At 45.6% G+C, this 23,480-nt stretch overlaps 3 protein-coding genes across 12 annotated transcripts in view; 2 read left to right on the plus strand and 1 right to left on the minus strand.

Annotated features, from left to right (window-relative positions):
* The first annotated feature begins 495 nt into the window (after positions 1–495).
* Positions 496–10,174, plus strand: SLC10A4 (solute carrier family 10 member 4). Its single transcript, XM_045879457.3, has 4 exons — positions 496–2,358; positions 2,735–3,637; positions 4,385–4,595; positions 8,880–10,174. The coding sequence occupies exons 2-4, from the start codon at positions 3,060–3,062 to the stop codon at positions 9,390–9,392; spliced, it is 1,302 nt and encodes a 433-aa protein (XP_045735413.1). The 5' UTR covers positions 496–2,358; positions 2,735–3,059; the 3' UTR covers positions 9,393–10,174.
* Positions 10,175–10,584: 410 nt separating this feature from the next.
* On the plus strand, positions 10,585–17,519 carry ZAR1 (zygote arrest 1). 2 transcript variants are annotated; one of them, XM_045879456.3, is made up of 4 exons: positions 10,585–11,762; positions 13,387–13,479; positions 13,560–13,634; positions 14,994–15,292. In XM_045879456.3, the coding sequence occupies exons 1-4, from the start codon at positions 10,809–10,811 to the stop codon at positions 15,135–15,137; spliced, it is 1,266 nt and encodes a 421-aa protein (XP_045735412.1). In that variant the 5' UTR covers positions 10,585–10,808; the 3' UTR covers positions 15,138–15,292. The 2 variants fall into 2 exon arrangements, with proteins under 2 accessions (XP_045735412.1, XP_064440523.1); XM_064584453.1 differs by lacking the exons at positions 13,560–13,634; positions 14,994–15,292 and adding an exon at positions 17,453–17,519.
* Positions 17,520–18,141: 622 nt separating this feature from the next.
* FRYL (FRY like transcription coactivator) overlaps positions 18,142–23,480 on the minus strand; it is a 259,892-nt gene continuing 254,553 nt past the window's right edge. For 7 of the 9 annotated variants that reach the window (XM_064584457.1, XM_064584461.1, XM_064584460.1 and 4 more), the window contains 4 exons: positions 22,562–22,579; positions 21,723–21,833; positions 20,549–20,739; positions 18,142–20,233 (listed from right to left, as the gene is read on the minus strand). In XM_064584457.1, the coding sequence (XP_064440527.1) occupies positions 19,975–20,233; positions 20,549–20,739; positions 21,723–21,833; positions 22,562–22,579 (579 nt within the window). In that variant the 3' untranslated portion in view covers positions 18,142–19,974. The remainder of the gene's footprint in view (positions 20,234–20,548; positions 20,740–21,722; positions 21,834–22,561; positions 22,580–23,480) is intronic. The other 2 variants (XM_064584459.1, XM_064584462.1) reach the window with 1 other exon arrangement.

The raw sequence follows: 23,480 nt of genomic DNA on the forward strand, positions 1-23,480 counted from the left end.
TTTATTTAACCACTCCACATCAGGCTTCGGAGAGCAGACTTTGGGATCCAAAAGTGTGGGTTCCAACCCTGGCTCTCTTCCTGCGAGGAAATGACTTGCAAATTTCTAACCCCATTAAGCCTATTGTAAGAGTTAAAGGAGATGGTCCATGTAAAGGCTTAGAAGATTCTCTGTATATAGTAAACACTCAATGTAGCTCTCACTTAAAAAAAAAAATTGGGGGGCGCCTGGGTGGCTCAGTCCTTAAGCGTTAAACGTCTGCCTTTGGCTCAGGTCATGATCCCAGGGTTCTGGGATCGAGCCCCGCATAGGGCTCCCTGCTCGGTGGGGAGCCTGCTTCTCCTCTCCCTCCACCTCCCACTCCCCCTGTTTGTACTCTCTCTCTGTCAAATAAATAAATAAAATCTTTTTTAAAAATGTTCTTATTGTTTCTATATATATTTTAAAGATTTTATTTATTTATTTGAGAGAGAGAGAGAGAGCAAGGAGCCTGATGCGGGGCTCGATCCCAGGACTCTGAGACCATGACCTGAGCTGAAGGCAGATGCTTAACCGAATGAGCCACCCAGGCACCCTATAGTTAACCCTTTAATCTACGTGGAATTATTTTTGGTGTATGGTGTGCAACAGGGTTCTAAACTTATTCTCGCCTCCCCCCAACCCCCACGGCATATTTTCCGAGTGCTATGTTGCTGCCTCTCCCTTCTATGTATTCTCTCTCCTCTGGGTGGGCCACACCCTCCTTGGTGGCAGCAAGAGTAAAAGGAAGATAATTGAGGAGGCTAAGTGACCCCTGCCAGTACCACACCTGGATTATGAGCACTGTTTTCTACTCCTGGGGTTTTCTCCTAAATAGTGAAGGAGATCAGAAGGACGAGGGGAGGCAGGAACATCTGCTTTCTTTACATTGAGAACAACCACATCAGCCGGGAGATGACAGGTCTTCAGGCCCCAAGAAGCCCCCCAAACTGCAGATTTACTGTGAGTTTGCTGATTTACAAAACAGGTCTATCCCTTTCTGCTTTTTGCTCTTTGCCCATTGTATAAATCACCTCCCCAATCCCTCCCCAAACCAAGAGAGGAACTAGTTGGATGAGTTGGTCTGCCTCTAATTACTGCTTATTGAATTTGATTGTGGATTTTAATATCATTAACACGAGGAGGGGGCAAACAGGGGCAATGCCTGCAGAGTGAGGCTTCAGCTCACCCTCTGCCATCTGTGTTCTTGGCTTATCTCATCCTGTGGTTTGAAGAATGTAAAGGCTCAGCAGGGACTCCTTATCTTGTCTGTTTCTCCCTGTCCCCCCTGGATATACCTCTCTAATGAAAGTATTTGGGTAGCATGTTTCACTGTATATCTGATTATCTTTGTTTTGCTTATGTAAGCCTAAATGAAAACTTAGATTATCACATCCCACTTCCTTCAAATCTCAATAGACGTCACTGCATGGTTTTCTTGGGTTTATGGCTTTGGGAAAGTATGAAGGCACATTATTTTCCTAAATGCTTGCGGCAGCTCTGCCCCCATGGAATTTATGGTCCAATGGAGAAAAAAAATAAATTATTTGTGATTATGAATGCAATATGCTGTGAATTTAATCTTATTTTTCGTATTCTGTCATTTTCATGAGATTTGGGGAGGAGAAAAGATAAACACAGGAGCTCAGTCCACCACTGGGAAATGGAAGTCACACATTCTCCTCTAGTGTCAGAAAAGGGGGGGGGGAAGGATAAGTACCCAGGAGGAAGAATTCACACTAGGGTCTTGGCTCCTCTCAAACTAACCCTGAGCTAAGACTTCTGGCTAGAAAATCCTCCTGTTGGCTTTCACAACTCAACAGCTATGGTTTCAAGACAGATGGATGCCTTCTCAAATGGCTCCACCCCCTAGGTATGCAGAGAGGTCTCTCTCCTTTGTAGATGCTTCTGGTGACTGACTGAAAGTTGTTGAGTCCACAGTGCCGTGAACTCTGAATCTGATTTGTTTGGGGATAAACCTGTCTGAAGCAGGGAATCCCACCACTTTATTTCTTTTCGGTCCTTTAATCCTAATGCTGGGGCTGTACTCATAACACTTCATAAATTTATGGCCGCTGAGAAACATCGTCTCCCCATCTGCCAATAGTTTCCAAAACTCATTTTTCACGGAGGCTTTTCTTAGCAGAGCTCTTCACTGTACTCTCTAACGACGTATCACGGTGCACATTCATCCAGGTACTGCTGTGGGTTTGGCTGATGAGACTGAGATTTCCCTGAGCCTCCGATTCCTCATGTGGAAGAACTGAGTTAACAGCATCTCTCAAGGCTCCGCTGTGAGAATCAAATGGAATAATGCACACGCACCTGCCAAGCCCACCGGTATTACTACTTTCTACTTTAAGTCTGAACATATCTCATTTAAAAACTGTTAGCAAATTATTTATTTTACTTAAAAATTTTTTAAAAAAGAATTTAAAAAAAACCCTGTTAGCAAATTAAAGCCAGATATTGTGCCTTGCTACCAGAGAACCGCTCATAGTAAGTCAGGGACCCCCTCCCCATGCTCAGGGTTGCAGGCTATTTGAACAGTGTGTGTACTTTTTGTGCGTGCCTAGATAAGCTCGCTCGCTCGCTCTCCTCCCCACCCCCACCCCCCGTGTCTGGGTCTCCAGATTTCATTATGAAAGAGGCAGAGCCCATCAGAGAACTTGATCGGCAGCCAGGCACGGTTTTTCTTCTTCTCGTCCTTTGTCAGGTCTTTGTTCCGCCCCTGGCTACACTCTCACAGAGCCACTCACTGGTGATTAAAAGGAGGGACCGGCGGCGGGGCGGGGCCATTGCCTTCACCCCGGGGGGCTGCGCTCTAAGCGCCGCCGGCCGAGGACCCCACCCCCGCCCCCCACGCCGCACCCGACGCCGCGGAGACGTCAGCGCCGCGCAGCCCGGGCTGCGGGCCGAGCCTCGGCTGCTGCTGCGCACCGACGGGCGGGCGGACGGCGGCGGCGGCGGCGACCGCAGGACCCGCGGAGAGACGCGCGGGGCCCGGGAACCGCAGACCCGCAGCCTCCCGCCCCAGCGCCATGGACGGCCCCGACAACGCGACGCTGCTCCTCGCCCCGTCCTCGCTGCAGCCGGACAGCTCCTCGCTGTCGCCCAGTGCCAGCAGCCTGCGCCCCGGCTCGGACCTGCCCGTCGCCCCCAGCTCCAGCGCCGGCCCCGGGCTCAGTCTCGCGCCCAGTCCCGGCGTCGGTTTCAGCCCCGGCCCCACGCCCACCTCGGAGCCGGCGGCGGGCGGCGCGGCCAGCCTGGGCCCGTCCCTGCTCCCCCACCCCTGGGCGCACCCCCAGACCCCGTTCTGGGACACGCCGCTGAGCCACGGGCTGAACGTGTTCGTGGGCGCCGCCCTGTGCATCACCATGCTGGGCCTGGGCTGCACGGTGGACGTGAACCGCTTCGGGGAGCACGTCCGCCGGCCCGTGGGCGCGCTGCTGGCCGCGCTCTGCCAGTTCGGCTTGCTGCCGCTGCTGGCCTTCCTGCTGGCCCTGGCCTTCTCGCTGAACGAGGTGGCCGCCGTGGCCGTGCTCCTGTGTGGCTGCTGTCCCGGCGGGAATCTCTCCAACCTCATGTCCCTGCTGGTGGACGGCGACATGAACCTCAGGTACGGAGCTGTCTGGTCCTTGGGCATCTCTCGCACCCCGAGCAGCCACGCTGAGCCGCGGGTTCGAGACGCGGCCGAGAGGAAGGAGAGGCGGTTGGAGAGAGCGCAGGAAGAGGTGACGCCCGGGCTTTCGAAGTCAAGGCAGATGGGAGGAGGGAGCGCTGTAGGGGGAAAGACCTGGACGGGCAGCTGCTCTGCCGGCCCTCCGACCATCTTCCCTGAGGGCTGGGCTGTCAGCGGAGGTCTCCGGCCTCTGGAAGACAAAGGGAACTGGGAAGCCTGAAGCTAGGTCTCGCCGGAAATGCAAAAGCAAAATAAGGCTCTCGGCCCCAATGAAGAAAGTGACCTCATATAGAGGACAATATAATTGAGTTCAGCCCAACAAGTCGTGTTGACATAGCTTTGCCATGTCTAACAGGGTGCTTTGGAGGACTAAAAAAGAAAGATGTTCCTTGCCCTCAGAATCATCCAGACAGACTGTAGCCAGCTCAGTAGGCTTTATAAAGCCGGGGCAACAGTTCTCAGATCCCCCCCGCCCCCAAATCTGGGGTTCCTGTTTCACTTGGGCTTAGAGGTGCTGTTCTCTTGGCAGTTCCCTGGATGAAGTGGGTTCTCCCCACACTTCAAGCTCCAGACTTGCAGTCTTTTTCTCCTCTACCCAATGTGCAAGAGAGAGGTTACCCAATGTGCAAAGGAGATTCTTGGCACAGAGCCCATTCTGAATTCTGTTCATTCCCTTTTCTGCAGCATCATCATGACCATCTCCTCTACACTTCTGGCCCTAATCTTGATGCCCCTGTGCCTGTGGATCTATAGCCGCGCTTGGATCAACACCCCCCTGGTGCAATTACTACCGCTGGGGGCGGTGACCCTGACTCTCTGCAGCACTCTCATCCCTATTGGCTTGGGGGTCTTCATTCGGTATAAATACAACCGGGTGGCGGACTACATTGTGAAGGTGAGGTCACTCTTCCTTTCATGTACTTAGTGTATTTAGAGAGTCCTTGGTCTCTGACCCCTGGCTGAAATGCTAAGAAGTTTGGGAAAGAGGGATAAGGAAGAAAACTTGGCAGCCCTTGCATGGATAAACTTGAAAAAAAAAGTTTGTGCCACAAAGATAACTTCTGTCTTTTGGCATTCCAAAAACTCATAGCTTTAATTAAGACAAAGCTTAATTAAAAACAGCATAAGAAAACTACTAGTATTCACAGGAGGAAATATATCACAGGGGAAAGAGATATCAGTGCCATTAATTGGCAACATATTTTCCACTAACAAATCTTGCATTATTAAGAATCAAAGCAGATGAAATAAAATTATATGAATTGAATTTGTCCAGTATTTTAGAAATGTATTACTATCTTTTTAAAAAGTGGAACTCTAGGGCGCCTGGGTGGCTCAGTTGGTTAAGCCACTGCCTTCGGCTCAGGTCATGATCCTGGAGTCCCGGGATCGAGTCCCGCATCGGGCTCCCTGCTTGGCAGGGAGTCTGCTTCTCCCTCTGACCCTCCTCCCTCTCATGCTCTCTCTCATTCTCTCTCTCGCAAATAAATAAAAAAAAATTAAAAAAAAAAAAAAAAAAAGTGGAACTCTAATTCTTAGAAACTCTGTAGACATTTCCTTTAAAATGTTTTATTAATTTTCTAAAAATAAGTTGACACTAATAAGACCAAAAGTAATTTAAAAATCACATTGAGGCAATAGAATACACAAAATACTGACTTTAAAGCACAAAATAAGATTGGGTCCCGGATAAATAATGCAGAATATATAACCATAAGTAAATCTGTGTGGTTTTCCTTCCCCATTGCAGTACTGCATATGGTTTCTAAAGCTAGTGAAAGGATGAGAAGTCCTATTATTTTGTGTACTATTTCCAGTATTGCTTTATTAAAAAAAACAACTGGTGCTTTTTGAGAAGTAGAGATTTTGTGAAGTTGACTGGAGAAAAAATTAAATATTTGTCAACTGAGCTTTCTTTGAAAACTCAAAAATAGTAAATAAGAGTAAACCATGAATAGGACTCTCATTTTAGGAAGTTACTCAAAATACATAAGTAATTACTGTTAATGCACAGGCAAATTCATTTAGACAAGTGAAAAGAGTTTCTCCAATGTTTCAATTATGTAGATTTAAGAAGATATAATCTTTTGTGTTTTATTTATATTAATTAAATAAGTTAATTTTAAATAAATAATAGATGAATCTAAAACCTGATTATTCAGAGAAGCTACCTTTTATTAATATGAAAAATAAAGGGTTCTTTTATACACATATATCCAGTCTTGAGTAAAAAAATTGTGCTCTATAATAAACATATATTGGGGCACCTGGGTGGCTCAGTCATTAAGCGGCTGCCTTCGGCTCAGGTCATGATCCCAGGGTCCTGGGATCGAGTCCCGCATCGGGCTCCCTGCTCAGCGGGAAGCCTGCTTCTCCCTCTCCCACTCCCCTTGCTTGTGTTCCCTCTCTCACTGTCTCTCTCTCTGTCAAATAAGTAAATAAATAAATCTTTAAAATATATATATAATAAACATATTTTGAATATAATAAATTTATATATATATGTAAATATACATATATTTTATATATTACATATATAGTATACCTACAAATAATCTTGAAATACATTAAGAACACATTAAGCTTAATCATGAAGCTGATACTATTAAGCTAATGCTATAAAACCTAGGAATTCTAGGGCGCCTGGGTGGCTCAGTCATTAGGCGTCTGCCTTCGGCTCAGGTCATGATCCCAGGGTCCTGGGATGGAGCCCCGCATCGGGCTCCCTGCTCGGCGGGAAGCCTGCTTCTCCCTCTTCCACTCCCCCTGCTTGTGTTCCCTCTCTCGCTGTGTCTCTGTCAAATACATAAAATCTTTAAAAAAAACCAAAAAAACACCTAGGAATTCTAAGAGAAAGTCAATCAAATAAGCTATTCCCATGCTAAAAACAGATAAATGTATTTAAGTAATAGACAATTCGGTAAGATTGGCTCACTTTGAATTTAAGGTGAACCTATTCCTACTCCTAACTCATAAAGTATGCTATATAACACTTTTACACTTTTGCAAACACTGTAAAATGATTCTTCAATGTCAGTGCTCACCCAAATGATTTAAAATAGTTCAAAAGAAATTTTGGAGCCAATATTTTTACAATGAAGAATCAGATTTCCTGTCAAAGCTTTTGATGTGGACACACATCTTTTTTTTTTTTTTTAAAGATTTTATTTATTTATTCATGAGAGACAGAGAGACAGAGGCAGAGCGAGAAGCAGGCTCCCCGCGGAGCAGGGAGCCCAATGCAGGACTTGATCCCAGGACCCTGGGATCATGACCTGAGCCGAAGGCAGACGCTTAACCGACTGAGCCACCCAGGCGTCCCAGTGGACACACATCTTAATATAAGAAAACCTCAGGGGCGCCTGGCTGGCTCAGTCAGTAGAGCCTGCAACTCTTAATATCTGGGTCATGAGTTCGAGCCCCACGTTGGGTGTAGAGTACTTAAAAAAAGTTTTGATTTATAATAGTTTGGTTTCTGCCTGTTGTACCTTTGTAGCTTGAGTACTTTATATAATAATTTCAGCACCCTCTAGCGTAGACTTTTTGTCCAGCCCAGATAAATTTTAAATAATTTTTAAAAGAGTATGAAGTATATGCCAATCCCATAGACTCCAAAGGGGTTTCCCCCAGATATCCAGCAAACCAGAAGCAACACTTAAACTGTTCTTCTGGATCTCTGGTTTCCTTCACAGACACCTCCCAACCCCCACCCCCATTAAAAAACAAAAACAAAAACTAGCTAACTACTAATCTGAAGGAGAACTAGGAGAGGAATTTTTAGGTTTCCACCTTACTATTTTCACAGCTTATCTTACTTGAATGAGTGAGATGTACCAGTCAGACATCAAGACGGTGCAGTGTCTTATACAAAGTCAGTTGTACTATATTTAAAATCCATCTATTATATGTAAGAATTTTTAGCATCATTAGAGATTTACAGGTGGGAGTTTTCTCATGAACAGATTGAAAAGGGGATGTTCAGAATTACAAAGAATTCCTCACTTCTTCTGTTTACATTTTTCACTTACATAATCTGAGTTGGTAATTGTTTCAATATTGCTATCAATTCTCTGAAATACAAAGTATTTTGAAGTTTGAAAATATCACATGTAAGGTTCATAAATTTTAATAGCTTTTTATATCACGTGTAAAGCCAGAACTAATTTCTTATGGAAAACATGGGGTCCTGTTCAGGGAAGGTAATGTTCATTTGCCCACTCTGTTCATCAGACCAGACCTGGTGTGTTGAGCTCAATTCTAACTGCTGTTTTTAAGAGGTACGCGCACAAATTAAACACATGTTCAGAACCATCAGGACTCCCACCACAGAGTTACATGAAAGTCTGGAGACATCTGCCTGAAGAAGAGTAGCCTTCCCCTCCTGTTTTTGTTTGTTTCTTTTGTTTTGTTTTAGAGAGAGAGAGAAAGAGAAGAAGAAGGGGTGGGCAGAGAGAGAGGGAGAACCCCAAGCAGGCACAATGCTCATTAAGGAGCCCATTGCCAAGCTTGATCCGTGAGATCATGACCTGAGCTAAAATCAAGAGTCGATGCTCAACCGACCAAGCCACCAGGCGCCCCTCCCCTCCTGTTTTTTACTTTTTATTTATTTTTTAAAGATTTTATTTATTCGAGAGAGAGCAAGAGAGGGAATGATGAGCAGGGGGGAGGGGCAGAGGGAGAAGCAGGCCTCCCCCCCCCGCCCCCCCCCCCCCCGAGCAAGGAGCCCAATGCGGGACTCGATCCCAGGACCCTGGACCATGACCTGAGCCAAAGGCAGACACCTAACCAACTGAGCCACCCAGGTGCCCTTCTGCTCCTGTTTTTTAAACAGGAGTCAAATAAATAAGTTAATTAAACAAACAAACAAGAGCCTGGTCTATGCTGCTCCTGAGCGTCTATCCAAGATAATGGCTAGTTGTTAGGGAAGGCAGATTGTCACTTGTCGTAAGGACAGGCCTCCAAACAATTAGAACTGTCCAACAAGGACCCGGACTCATCCTGAAGGCGGACCTACCCATCCTCAGAAGTACTTTGTCCAAGCCTGCTGTGGTAAAGGTCTCCACTGTGTGGGAGGTGAGCCTAGATGTGTCTCTTCTTGCAAGAGCCTCGGATTCGCTTGCCTGAATTCCGTATCAACTATCCTATTTTTGATGGTTGTCTGTTCATTTTCTATTACCAGGTTTCCCTGTGGTCTCTGCTAGTGACGCTGGTGGTCCTTTTCATAATGACTGGCACTATGTTAGGACCTGAACTGCTGTTGAGTATTCCTGCAAGTGTTTACATGATAGCAATTTTTATGCCTTTGGCAGGCTATGCCTCAGGCTACGGCTTAGCTACTCTCTTCCATCTTCCAGACAACTGCAAGAGGACCGTATGCCTGGAAACGGGTAGTCAGAATGTGCAGCTCTGTACTGCTATTCTGAAACTGGCCTTCCCACCGCAGCTCATCGGAAGTATGTACATGTTTCCCTTGCTTTATGCCCTTTTCCAGTCTGCAGAAGCAGGGCTTTTGGTTTTAATATATAAAGTGTATGGAAGGAAAATACCACACAAGCGAGATCCTCTAGATGAAGATGAAGATACAGATATTTCTTACAAGAAACTAAAAGAAGAGGAAATGGCAGACACTTCCTATGGCACAGTGAAAGCTGATAATTTAATTATGATGGAAACCACTCAGACTTCTCTCTGAACGTGAAGATACAGAGGCGCTTCCATCTTGCTGAAATATTACTTCATCTTTATGGTCTGTGGTAGTGAATATGGTTTACATAAAGGATAACAAATGGTTCACATTATCATACGTGTCACAATTATGATCTTCCCATTGTAAGGTTGCATTGGTGTATTAACCAAGTCTTTTCCCAAATTACAAATCGGTGTCATAATATAACTTGCACCTGGGACTGCTAGAGTAAAGCCAGAACATGTTAAATGTGCTCTTTGGTTTTTACCATTACCAATTTCTATGTTTCAAATATGTAAACTCCTAGAAAACAGGGTCTTGGAAATGTAGAATTCTGGTGCACTATCTTATATGAGTAAAAACAAGCTATTTTTTTTTGTAAAGCATAATTTGAAAGCAATTTGTAAAGCATAATTGAGTTTAATGTAATTGTAAAAAAACCAAGTGCTTGCTCAACTTAGGAATACCAGACAGTGTTGAATTTTGAGCTGTATTAAAAAAAAAAAAACCCAAAACAGGTCAACTAAGCAATGAAATACAGTATTTTATTGTCAAACCTGTATCAAGTCAACACAAAAAGTACATTAATGTGTATCTGATATCGATTAATAATGGACAACTAACATTCTTCCAGGGAACAAGGCATTTTCTTCTCAGTTGGGGACTGATTTGGTTTCTGCATTTATGTCGACACATCGCCAATCAGTTATCTTTTGGAGGGATAATTTGGTTAGGAGAATTTTAGTACTCTCCACCCCAAAAGACATCAATACCTCGTGGTACTCGCTTGAGGTGGGGGGTGGAGGGGAGGGGAGGACGTCCTCCAGGGGAGAAAACAATTAGCCTAGATACGGATGCCTTCGAGTGCTTTCCCTGTGGAGTTCCCGAAAGGGTACAAGGGGCGGACTTTTCAGAGCAGTTCTGAAATAATGAAACTAGAACCTGAGATCATAGGTAACAGACCCAAAGCAGTTCCCCCAAACCTGTGCATTTTTGCTCACTAGCCAGACAGAGGCACCCAGCTTCGCCTCAGCTTCCCGGGCGGCGCAGACACCTGGAATCATCAAGGCCCGGGGGCCACCTGGCTCGGCTAATCCCGGTGATTGCGCTCTTCCGCTGGTAGCCTCTTCACCTCCGGCGGGCTCACGCACAAGTCAGTTCCTGCGGCACAGAGAAAGCAGTCCTTCCCCATCACCGAAGGCTGTTTGTGCCGACCTCCGGGCGTGGAAAATTTCCCCACCGAGGTGGTCAGGGACAGGCCGCCTAGGCGGGGGCTCCGGGACGCGAGCCGGCGACGGGCAGGCTGCGGGGGGCCGCGCAGCGAGGGGAGCGGCGTGGCGGGGGGGGGGTCGGCGGCCGGCTGCCTCCGCTGGGCTGCCTATTTAGGGCAGGGCGGCTTCGGGAGCGGCCCGGGCTGCGCTTATGGCTGCCCTGGGGGACGAGGTGCTGGACGGTTACATGTACCCGGCGTGCGTCCCCTACTCGTACCCGTACCCCTACCCGCCGGCCGCCAAGAGCAAGGGCGCGGCGGGCGCGGCGGGCGCGGCGGGCGGGGGCGGCTGGCGGCACCGGGGCGGGGGCTACGCTCCCGCGTCGTCCTCCTCGTCGTCGTCCTCTGCCGGGGCGGCCGCGGCCTCCTTCCCGGGCTGCGGGCCGCTGACGGCCGCCGAGTACTTTGACAGCTACCAGCGGGCGCAGCTCATGGCCCTCCTGTCGCAGGTGAGCCCGGGCCTGGGCGCGCGGCCCCACAGGGCCGGCAGCCGGGACGTGGCGGTGCAGGTGAACCCGCGCCGCGACGCCTCGGTGCAGTGCTCGCTGGGGCGGCGCACGCTGCTGCGCGGGGCCCGCGACTCCGCTCCCCCGGCCGGCCCTGGCCTCGAGGGTGCGGGCGGCGGCGGCTCGGCGTCCCCGCAGCCGGCGCGCCGGGGCCCGGAGCAGGGCAGCCCCCCGGGCGGCGCCCCGCGGCCCGTGCGCTTCCCGCGCACCGTCGCCGTGTACTCGCCCGTGGCCTCCCGCCGCCTCACCACCTTCCCGGAAGGGGCCGCCAGCGCGGCTGGGGGGCAGAGGCCCGCGGCGCCGGAGGGCGAGCGGAGGCCGGCGCCTCCGAGGCCCCGGGGCCCCGAGGAGGGCGAGGGGTCGGCGAGGAAGGCGCCGCAACGGCCGCGGCCCGAAGAGGACGGAGGGGACGAAGACGAGGCCCAGGCCGCGGTGCGGACGAGCTGGGAGCCGCCGGCCGCCGGGGCAGGGGAAGCGGCCCGGCGGCGCGCGCCCAGGAGTCCGGAGCAGCCCCCGCCGGTGGGGCGGGCCCAGGACGCCGCGGGCGCGAGGTCGGCGCCCCGGAGCCCCGAGCAGGCCAAGGAGCGGCCGCGCTTCCAGGTGAGGCCCGGGCGGCCACGGGCGCGTGGTCTCCTCCCGCCCCTCGCCCTCGCCCCTCGCCCCTGGCCCTCGGCCCTCGGCCCTCGCCCCCCGCCCTCGGCCCTCGCCCCCCGCCCTCGCCCCTCGCCTCTCGCCCTCGCCCCTCGCCCTCGCCCGTGGCCGCGCGCCAGCCGTGGAGCGCCGGCTCCCTTGGGGGCGGGCCACGGCTGGGTGCCTTTTCGCAGCCGCTGACCGCGGCAGGGGAGCGGCCTTTCCCCCCGCAGAATTCAACGAGCGCAGCCTGCTTGTTGGCGGCGGTTGTAAAACGCGCCCCACAGGTTGGCGAGAGACGCCCTCGTACTCCTCCTATTCCGAGCGCATTGACTGTTTAAAAAACAACAACCCTGACCGTGGACGCGGAGTCGGGTGTTGACTCCTCATCTGGACGGTCTAGGTGGGGTGCTCAGCAGGACATCCTAAGGGGAACTTGGTGGCAGGAGAGTCGTTTCCTGAGGACCACACTCACCTCTCTGAATTCAGTGTGGCAAAAAGCCCTAACCGTCAACTACTGGGGTCCTGGTCAGCTCTCCCCTGATTTTTTTTTATTTTTTTAAAGATTTTATTTATTTATTGGAGAGCGAGCGAGAGAGAAACAGCATGAGAGAGGAGAGGGTCAGAGGGAGAAGCAGGCTCCCCGCTGAGCCGGGAGCCCGATGTGGGACTCGATCCCAGGACCCTGGAATCATGACCTGAGCCGAAGGCAGTCGCTTAACCAACTGAGCCACCCAGGCGCCCTCTCCCCTGATTCTTGCCCGAACTTCCCAAGCTCCTCCTGGAAGCTAGAGCTCTTGACGTGCCTCCCTTGGGATCTTTTCTTGCTCCTAGAAAGTACCCTTATTCGGGACCTCAGCGTTGCTAAAGCTCTCGGGCCACTGTGTCCGCTGCCTGAGCGGGGCAGGCGTGGGGACCAGCTCCCACTGGCTGACCCTAAAGGGCTGGTAGTGCGCGCGGGGAGCAGTGGTAACGCGGAGAAGTGGATAAGGCCGAGGCAGGTAGTGCGAGCACTGGAGGCCTCCTTTGGGGTCTCTCGCACAGTCAGCCCACGGCTGTTGGGAGCAGGGGAGGAGAGGAGGAGGGAGTCAAGTTGGACAGAAGCTGTGTGTAATTTAAACCTTGGGTAATCTTGCCTCCTAACTTTCCTGGACCAATGTTTGCTCACCTATGAAATTGCTCTAGAATTGGCAGGAACTTTGGAGAGCACTTAAAGGCCTAACTCCAAACATCTGTTTCTCACGGGGAGGGGGAGACGAGCAGCTCAAGAATAAGACAGTACTACTTTAGTTCATGTTAAATACGAATTCTGGTTTATCCGCAATTTAGATTCCTAGCACTGTTGGAAATTGAAGAACCAAGCGGATCTGGAACATGAACTTTTTAGGCTCCTGCTTGCTTGTGTGCTTGATTAAACCATTAGGTCACCTAATTACTACATTATAGAGACTAATGGGCAAACCTTGAGCCCACTTTACTCCATGATCTGGAATGAGGTTGCCAATTTTAAGTAGCAAGTCGGTCCTTCCCAGCTTGTGAAATGAAGGCTAATTTAAATATCCTGTGAGTTAAATGCTGGTGTCTTTCTCTTCAGTTCTTAGAGCAGAAGTATGGCTACTATCACTGCAAGGACTGCAACATCCGATGGGAAAGTGCCTACGTGTGGTGTGTGCAGGGCACCAACAAGGTAAGAAACCCCGCGGAATCGGCATCTTTTTGACATTGGTGTCGAGAGGGTTTTGCTTCACGTTTCCTCTCTCCTCACAGGTTTACTTCAAGCAGTTTTGCAGAACTTGTCAGAAGTCTTATAACCCTTACCGAGTGGAGGATATCACCTGTCAAGTAAATCAAATACTCACACTTTGTGTCTGAACTGGGTAGCTGGGAGAGGGGTTTGGTGGAGCTTCTTGAATGTATCCTGAGAGAGGCTAGGTTCCCAGTGACCCTAGGTTTTGACTGCTTTTCAGTGGGGATTGTGGAGGTAATACTCAACCAGGGAACTGGGCCTTGGGGGTCTTGTTTCCTTCTGTCCTTGCAAGTCTTGGTTATGTTAACCTCTTTAGACGCTGTCCCTTCTCCGCAACATGGAAGAATGTTTGCCTTACCTGGTACTCCGTCTAGTGTAGGAAAGCAGATCAAAACCTGGAATACCTTTCTGCTGTCATGAAGCTGCCTGTTGTGCCCAAATGCTGTTTGGACGTACGCCGTACGCCGCTGAGCATACTCAGCATAAGCATGGGGTTTGAAAGTTTCAGTCCCGCCTGAGTGCTCGCGAAGGGAGGATGATTTGTTTCAGAGTAGATTTAAGCTGCCCAGTTTTATGGCTAATGATGACCTTGCTGGTTTAACTAAGCACTGCACTGTGGGAAGCGGGATAGATAATCTAAGGAAAGAGGTGACTAAACTTTTTTTTTTAAAGAGCTAAATGGTCCGTAGGTCTTCTTAAAGATTTTATTTGCGAGCGAGCGAGAGAGCGCAAGCACAGGCCAGCTGGAGAGGCAGAGGGAGCCCGACGCGGGGCTTGATCCCAGCCCCTGAGCTCATGACCTGTTAGCACACGTGTCGGAACCTGATGTGTCAGTCGACAACAGCCTAATCCATGCACGTCCCTCCAGCTGGACGTTGGAAGCCTTCCACGCTAGGGTAGGAAGAGAGCCCCCAAGTATGGCAAACGGTTTAGGCTCCCTTAGATGAGGGCAGAGTAGGGTGAGGCCCTAAAGTAGGATGCCTCCAACGCTGTGCTCCTGGCTCAGGGGTTTCTGCTTTGCTTTTGGTGTCCGCTTCAGGTCACTGGCAGCAGGTGTGTGGGGGGAGGCAGGGTTAGCCCCGCTGCTAGGCCGCACCCACAGCTTGCACCTGGCAGCCTCACCCCTCGGCTTTCCTGGTCTGACTCCGCTCCCCGGCTGGTTTCTTCTCCACCCTCCAAGGGCAGAAAGATTTCCTCCTACCTGTGTTTCAAGAGAAACTTCCCACGTCTGAACTGAATCTTCTGCAACATGAGAGCATGACTAGCTGGTTCAGCACCCTCTATTCCTATCCTATCCTTGCTGGAAGGGCTGTGGATGGGACAAGATCAGCACAGGGCCTTGCGTAGAGTGCATTCGCGAAGTGTTTGAATGGACTAGAAAAAAAAAACTCTGAGGTTTGAGGAAGTCCCCACAGGCTTATCTTCTGTATGTGCTTCTCACTTTGGTTTTTCAGAGTTGTAAACAGACTAGATGCTCCTGCACTGTAAAACTCCGCCACGTTGACCCTAAAAGGCCCCATCGTCAAGATTTGTGTGGGAGATGCAAAGGCAAACGCCTGTCCTGTGACAGCACTTTCAGCTTCAAATATATCATTTAAATGAATGTTAAAAGAAACCCCAAGAACAATGGTCCTACTTGAATGTGAGCTAATGGAGCAGACAAGTTAGCTTTTTTCCTGCTCCTTTCTGCCTCTCCCTTCTCAAAATACTTCATGCAAGGCTGTATTTTTGACAAAGCCTTCAAATAAAAGTATTGCAAAAACAATCGATAAATTGCATAAGATGTTTTTTTGCTTTGTTTTGAAGTTTAGGAGAGCTGCTCTTCTAACAGTCTGCCTCTGTCACTTTGTTAGAGGGCCTCACAAGTATGAGGTTTACTGCTCCCGTGTGGCTGTGCGGCTGAAGCTTCTAAGCAAGATAGTGACCGAATGAAAAGCCACCTAGCCATTAAAGTAACATTCTTCTGGGGGAGGTGGAGGCGGAGCCCAGCCTTGCTGTACGAGAGTTCGGGTTCTGCCTCTGGGTTGCTCCCGAGCGGCTGGCTGGCTAGCTGCGGCTGGGGGCTGTGAACTACAGTTTCACGGAGGGTACAGGTGGGGACTGGAACAGGGTGGCCAAGGGCAGTTTCTTTAAGCTGTTACCACCTGAAGTCCAGTGGATCAAGTTAAATAGGCCTCCTAAACGTACTTAGGGATTTCAAGTTAACTGTGTTAAGGCTGGGTTTTTGTCTTGCAGTTCTGTAACTGCAAACTAACATAGGAATTCTCATCCTATCTGTGCCTGCTAGCTTCTGACATGATTCCCAAGAAAATACTAAGGACCTGCTCCCGGCACGCTCCTGGTGGGGGATGGCATGTTGGCTAGGGCCTCAGGATTTTAGTATCAGAGTTGATTATTGGTTTAATGGTTACAGAAACCACGTAACTGGAACCAGGTGCTAATTATGCCTCTGTCCAATTTTCTAATCCTCTCATTTGAGTTAACCCTTACGACCTTAGAGGGTAGTCTAGAGAGAGGTTTGTTAACCTCTTGGGTGCATGGGTGTAGACAAATGTAAAGAACCTAGAATGAATTTGAGGTCTCTAGGACCCTTAGAGCAAGGGGAAGTCCCCTCTGCATCTACATGAACTAGGGAAGGTGCTTGTAAAAACAGACTGAGGCCCCTGTCCCTTCAGAATCACGGTCTGGGTGTGAGGCATTTTAGCAAGCACCCTGGGTGTTACTTGTTGATGGAATTGAGGTGTGGAAACTGCTTGAGTCAGCCTTGTACTTCAGAAGAACACAGATGTGGCCTCTGCCCTTCTGGACCTTCCAGTGCATTGGGTAGATGGCCATTATTTTCTGCATTAAAAAAAGGTAACATGGAGTTTGTCACATAATATGAAAGAGCTACTTAGGTGCCTATAATAAATGGGGGATCAGATTTAGGGAGGTCAGGGAAGGCTTGCCTGAAAAATGACACTTGGGCTGACCTGAAGTTTGGGTGAATTGAATTAGGTGAAGGAGAGCCTTTTCAGACCAAGGTAGCATATGCAAAGGCCCAGTGGTAGAGCAAACCAAAAGGAAACCAAAGTAATAGAATACTTTGGAGGACAGGGATGGGCATGATGGCAAGTGACACTGGTAGGCCTAGACTGGGAGGACTTTTTAGACCTTGCTCAGGACTGACTGGCCTTTGTCATCCGAATTCACGGAAAGGTTTTAAAGCTGTGGTAGGACACAGATTTATCTTCAAAAAGAAATAATCACGGTGGATGCCTATAAACAAGTAAGACTTGCAAAGACCAGGTAAAATGGTGGTAGGACCAAAGAGATGACAACTCTAGGTGTGGGGGAAGGTGCTGTTCTAACACCTGTTCCTATGGATTTGGTTGAAGGTAGAGACAGGGAAAGGACACTTATTTGACTCACGGCATGCAAGTGTACTCAGTAAACACTTGAGTGAGGGAACAATAGAAATACACCTATTAGGGAGTCCTAAGTCTACTACTAATACGGGTAGTTAAATCATTCTTTAAACTTAGGAAAAGTAATGGCAAGCTCTTAATAGAGCAGCTAACCTATTTTACAGTTGAGGTAAAGCAAGGATCAAAGTAGGTTTTACTTGGTGTGCATTGGACAAAGTGGCACAAAAACATCTTTGTTATAAAAGTTGTGCTAACATTTTAGCAATTAGCACTGTCAAACTGTACAAAGGAAATGTGTGTATATGTGTATACGTGTGTGTGTATATTTAACGAGCGACATTGACTAGAAAGAAATACCCCAGAATACTGTTATCTCTGGTTTCCAGTGATTCTAGTTTTTACATTTCCTACATTTGCTAAGGTGACAGTGGATTACTTTGGAAAAAATTTTAGAATGCCATCAAGTACAATGACATTGATTCTAATATCTTCCTTCTTTCATTTAGATTATGCTGGCGTGGTGTGTGAGCAGTTCTCTTGGACTTAAATGAGGAAAACTTACTCTGGCTTTGGTGAGTTTGTTCTAAGAGAATGTTTATTTCCTAAATTTATGGTAGATTGTGGGTTGTATCACACCCTCTATATCACTGAAAGTAGAAAACAGTTTCTAAACTGTGTTTAAAAAAAAAAAAAAGCTTTTGGCTTCCTATTTTAGAAGCAGAATGAAAACACTTCCAGCTCTCTTCTCTTGGTGTTATTTTACAAGCTAGTATTACTATTTAAAAAATGATCAACTTAGTGGGCAAAAGAAAAAGGGCTCTGTTTGGAAGTACACGGGGTATTTAATAAATTAAGCATCTGGTGTATTTTGTTAAATGCAAACTTTGGATTCAGAGGAGCAAATTAGTATCGGTTTTAGGAAAACTCAATTGCAAAAGGACAATCCTACTTACTTTGTATTTGCATTTTTGCTCTCTGTAGGTGTATTTATCTTATTAACTTAGCTACATAAACATGAATAGGAAATTTCAACTGTTCAAAGGTTTGGTTTGGGTAATGAATTAGCCAACCTAATCTGTTCTCAACTTTGTTCTCCCCCTTTTCGGGAAGGTATGTTTAAGAATGAGGCTAATATTTGAAAAGTTTCTGCATGATGCACACGATCATCATTCATCCTTAAAATACAACACAAATCAACAGCTACAATGCTTTTTATTTTAACAAAAAGGATATAAGGAGGGTGAGAAAATGGGATGGTACGATAGGATATAAAGTGTGGGGTGTCTCTGGACACCATCCCTCTCTTCCTGCCCCACACCTAAAAGTTATTAAATAATTTAAAGGACACCATTTACAGTACCAGAACACCATTAAAATAATTTGTGTGTGTTTTATCAGGGTCAAAAAATACAGTGATTATGAATGTGCCGTGACCAGTTATGGATTTTACAGGTAACATAACTCTAGTCAGCAGTCCAATGGCGTGCACAGTGCCTTCAATTAATGCACTTGAGCATAATTACATTTCTGGCAGGGTCCACACCCCCAAGAAAAGGCAAAGCTAAGCATTTCATTTCTACATTCTAAACTCTGGAGGCACAGAGCCCAGTTTAAAAGAAAAGTCACAGTGGATAAGAGATGCCTATAAAAAATACAAGGTGTTCCTTTCAAATCAGAGGAATTGTGGGACTACATTCATTTCTTTTACAAAATGCTATTTAAAAAAGGACAGAGAATCCAGTTCATGTTATGCTACAGACTTCGACAGGAGTTAAGTATATTGCATGTTTTGGTAGTCAGTCTTCAGGCTTCCTTTCATTTTCCCCCATAGCCCCAGGTTCCTTCTGGGTGAAACACATGAGTCCTGAATAAACATAGAAAAATGTGTTTGCATCTCCTTGAATTTTCTGCAGACTTCGGAGCCCGCAAGTCATGTATTCTACCATCAGTGACCACAATCTTTTCTTTAGCTTTGTACACCTGTTCTTGTCTAACAGTGCATTGCAAAAATGTACAATACTGGTTTTAATCTATACAGTTTCTATAATAATTATGGAGTAAAATAAGTTAACGTTTCTAAGGAGAAGAGCTGCCGGGCAGCATACATCTTTATTTTACATTTTTAAGTCTCTGCAGGCATCTACTTTGGTTAGTTATCAACAATCGTCCCGTAAGCACTGATCAGAGAACTGAGCAGCATTCCAATAACATTAACAGATATATTATTTCTTTTCAAAATACCGGGAAAGCCCAGCTTTAAAATAGTATTAAAATGTTCTAACATTTACACACTATGAAGAGTTAGAGCTAATAAAATAAAATTTCTTCAAAAATAATCTTGCAGTGCTCTTTCAGGCATGCTCTGACACGTTATCCCCAAACATCCATACCTTGAAAATAGGACTATCACATACTCACACATCCCAGCTCACGCACACATAATCCCTTATACAGACTAAAAAACAAAACACCCACGCCCTTATCCCAGGTGTTGAAAAAAAAAATCAATGGTTTTTGCAAAGAAGTCTTTCTGTGTGTGTGTCTATCCGACTGAAGGTTCTTCATGTAGATGATTAAGCATCAACTGTAGACTATGCTTCTGGCTGCTGGAAATCCACACAGCTTTGCAGGTCTTCAGCTAAAATGAACGCCTGGATTTTAGCCTCATGTCACCTGCTTTCCAATGTCTCCGTATTAGAGGCCATTATTGCAAACAGTCTGGGAATTCTCTTCTTTCTCCAGAAAGTAATGTATGCATCACTTTTAGCCCTTTTCTTTTCACATAGGTTAAGTAATAAAAAATTCCTTCTTCATAGAGTTAATTGTGGGAGGTATTGGCAGCTGTTAGAATTTTCTTCAGATCTTTGATTTTGACGTTCTTTATCTCGATAGAAGTTGGACAATAGTTACACTCGTGTTGTGGATGCTGCCAGGAAGTTATCTGTGAACTGCAAGGGTTCATAAAAGGTGCCTGGTAATATTCTTCATCATCTTCAGGTTTGTTTCTTCCCTAAATGCCTGAAGTTTCTCAGAATCCAGTGCTCACCAAATTTCCAATTGGTTTGGCCTGTGCTAAAAGCTGGTATGATTGCACCATGCGTAGAGACTCTCTTATTTCTAGATTAAGTTCCATCAATTTGTAGTTGGCTTCTGACATGTCCAGGTCAGAGCCTATAACCGCGAAACTTCCCGTCTGGCCCAGAGTCTGATGATGGAAATATATGTGTAACAGCGTCTGCACAGGGTCATCTTCACAACTGCCGAAGATATCACTGGGCCAGAGAGATCTGAAATATACAATATTTTTAAGTCCTGAGACTCAAGCAATTATTAAAGTTAGCTACATTTTAAATTAATACCTATAACAAAATTTCCTTGTGAATCATTGAGGATCTGTTTTAATATTTGAGCAAATGTATTACCCAAAGTAGAGGAGTGAACAAAGTCTAAAAGTGGGGTCATTTCAGTGATAGCTGTAGAAAATACCAAAGTCATGCTTTCATAAAGACGGGATACTGAAACAACATCAGATGAAAGCCCAAACCCAGTCACTGTAAAATCCCAGTCTAGGTGGAGAGGTAGGAAATCCCTTCACATTTTACCTGAAAGCTTTTACTTGTGCGACAGCTGATATAAATTCCTTATTTTTCAAAGTTTCAATTAAAGAATGAATGGCAGTTTCTATAGTGGTTTGTGCGGCTTTGGAAAGGTCAATTTCTTCATTTTCTGAAGCAGACTCTGCTTCTTTGAGGATATTTTCCAGCTGGGCTAGTTCCTCAGACATGTTGATGACCTAAAACAAATAAATATACCTTAAAAGGATCTATTTGTATATTAAGTAACAAAAAGGGCATTTATTTGGCTGTAAAGATATGTCTCATGATAGGAGTAGCTTCTCTTAAAGATTTGCAAATGTTAAACTTAGTAGTTAAAGGCACTTAATACTTCAAGTTCTCAATTCAGTAGACTACAAGTCATCTCTAAATACTCTTGATAAGGTGATAAGGGCACCTGGCTGGCTCAGTTGGTGGAGCACGTGACGCTCGATCTCGGGGTCGTGAGTTTGAGCCCCACATTGGGCACAGAAGTTACTCAAGAAAAAAAATAACAGGTGGTAATAAATATGATAGATGTAATAAAACCGGTTGTAACCAATGTTTATATTGGTTTTAACATAGTAAAAATCATTCACTGTTGGGGGGGGTCATGAATTTTTGAAAGTCTTTATATTTTAAAAGATTATTTACCCAGTGCATTTTATATAAACCAGTATGTATTTTTTAAATTGATTTAACCATTTAACAAAAGTGAAAGCATTTCCTGTTTCAGTACCAGCTTTGACAAGGGGCAAAAAGACTAACTTCACTACCTTTGCACCTATTCCTTACATGATTTCCAACATTCAAAGTGTTTTTGACATGTTGGTTCTTATGTGCATCACTAGAACTACAAAAATATATGGACAAGATGTTAGGGGAGTTCCATAATTTAACTGTCTCTTTATTCAGCTGATGTGTTTTCCTTGACTTTTGGTTACAGATGATCTGTCATTGCTGCTGTGACCTTTAAGGTCTTGAACCTTTCAAGACCGCTGGCTATCTATCTGCTGTTTTATTTACTGACAGGTCCCAAAATAGCACATCGAGTCTAAAGACAATTCTGAAAAAAAAGCATTCACCATTAAGTGACTTTTGACATAAGCTCTCCTACAAGGAATATATGTATTGTATTTTAATATTCTAGAATCAGTGATTCCTACTACAACTAAATATTTACCTCTGCTTCATTTTTTATTGTATTTACTTGGCCGATCAGTTTGCAGTAGGCTTGGAACAGAAGCAGCAACTGAAAATGCAGTTTATATAACCTTCGGCAGAGCTCCAGTTCCTAGAAGTAAGTAAATAACACTGTGTTAAATTCAGGTGCCATTGTCCATGCTGTTTGATTAGACAGTACATTTCCAATAAAAATTTATAAGTAAATACGTTAAAAGTCATCTTGGCATGTATTTCTCTGTAGTAAGCAAGTTAATGTAGTGTGAAGCTGATGAAAGATGCTTTGAAGACTGGGATTAAAATACAATTTAAAGATTGTTGGTTACATAATTCATTTAGTGAGAAGCACATTTTCACATTAGAATTTTTCGGTAGGCAATATATAGAATGCTTTAAAAAGGATTCACTTTAGCTTAAAATTCATAATGAAAAAAATGTACAAATGCATATACTTTTGCCCCCTTGAGATGTATATCGTGCTACATTTATCAACAAATGTTTGATAAAGCAAAGTCAAACTGGATTACCTCTTACCTAAAAATGAAAACCCAAAACCTTGTGATCTCATTGAAATGAGACCATAAAATTAACATATGCACTTATGAGTTTTAAAATTAAGTTTAAAATGTTAGTTTACAGATGTACAAAAAAGGGAACTGCTAGTTGTACATATCAGAAAATCTCCTCTTTAGAGGACCAACATTTCCTGGATTAGGGCTATGTGGAACTAAAGCACACTCTTAAAAGTAGTCCATGACAAAACATTGCTAGGTCACAAATGGCAAGTGAAAATCAGCTTGTCTGACATGGTAAGTCTATAAATTAAGACAGGTCACTTACTGCTAGAATTTCCATTTGCTAAGCAAGAAGGTGATCGGGTCACAAAAAATACAAAGGAAGAAAAAGACCAAGAATTAGTGTAAGAAATCATTTTAACTAGGGTCACAGATGTCCCAGGCAAACTGAAGAACATTTACTTTCATCCAAAAGAAAAATTTGATATTTCCAGAATAAAACTTTTTATACACTTACTGTAACAACCCAGGGTGTTTTAAACTCTTTGCCAAATAACTAAATGACATGTAGGCTATAATTTATTTCTTGTCTGAAAGCTACACAGGACAAAACTGAACTAATGTGATCTAGGAAAAGGTGGCTAGTATAAGTGATCTAAGACAAAAAGCAAATGTCATAAAATTTCCATCAGTAAAGTGGAAAATTTCTGATTAGAAAAATAAGAAATGAATTGCTGTTTTTAGAAATGAACTGGCTTATAATCTTATAAATATCCATGAGAAGATTATCTTTGGTGTGGGTCTAGGCTTCCTACCCTTACTAATTAGGTCCTATGTTGCCCTAATTGGTGCTGAGTCAGAACATAAAATATCAAAAGCAGATGTGTATTTTAAAATGCATTCCAAAATGCAATTTAGTGAACTTCAGAAGTTCAGCCCAACTAGGTTTGAGTCAAATGAGATGATGTATGTAAAATACATAGCAAAACATCTAATTTAAGGATTATTTAAAAATTATTACATTAAAGTATCTATAGCCACTTGGACCTAGTCCCTAGTCCATTCTAAAGAATGATTTCTAATTAAAATAGCAATTGCTGTAACGTAAATATTGCTTCTAAAAGTCCCTTTGAAGTCAGCTTTTCTAAACAGTGTCCTCTGAAGGACTGTTTATATAACATTTATTCCTATCAATTTAGAAGGGATTTGCTAAGCAAAGGTGAACTTTAGCTCCATTCTGCTTC

The sequence above is a fragment of the Mirounga angustirostris genome, unplaced genomic scaffold (genome assembly GCF_029215605.1).
Source record: "Mirounga angustirostris isolate CCGP_5_RB_7025 unplaced genomic scaffold, mMirAng1.0.hap1 SCAF_2, whole genome shotgun sequence".
NCBI classification, from domain to species: Eukaryota; Metazoa; Chordata; class Mammalia; order Carnivora; family Phocidae; genus Mirounga; species Mirounga angustirostris.

Coding starts and splice junctions, on each gene's coding strand:
- ZAR1 (XM_045879456.3), top strand. CDS start 10,809: ATGGCTGCCCTGGGGGACGAGGTGCTGGACGGTTACATGTACCCGGCG. Junction 13,480..13,559: donor GTGTGCAGGGCACCAACAAG/GTAAGAAACCCC, acceptor CTCTCCTCACAG/GTTTACTTCAAGCAGTTTTG. Junction 13,635..14,993: donor TGGAGGATATCACCTGTCAA/GTAAATCAAATA, acceptor TTGGTTTTTCAG/AGTTGTAAACAGACTAGATG.
- SLC10A4 (XM_045879457.3), top strand. CDS start 3,060: ATGGACGGCCCCGACAACGCGACGCTGCTCCTCGCCCCGTCCTCGCTG. Junction 3,638..4,384: donor GACGGCGACATGAACCTCAG/GTACGGAGCTGT, acceptor CCTTTTCTGCAG/CATCATCATGACCATCTCCT. Junction 4,596..8,879: donor TGGCGGACTACATTGTGAAG/GTGAGGTCACTC, acceptor TTCTATTACCAG/GTTTCCCTGTGGTCTCTGCT.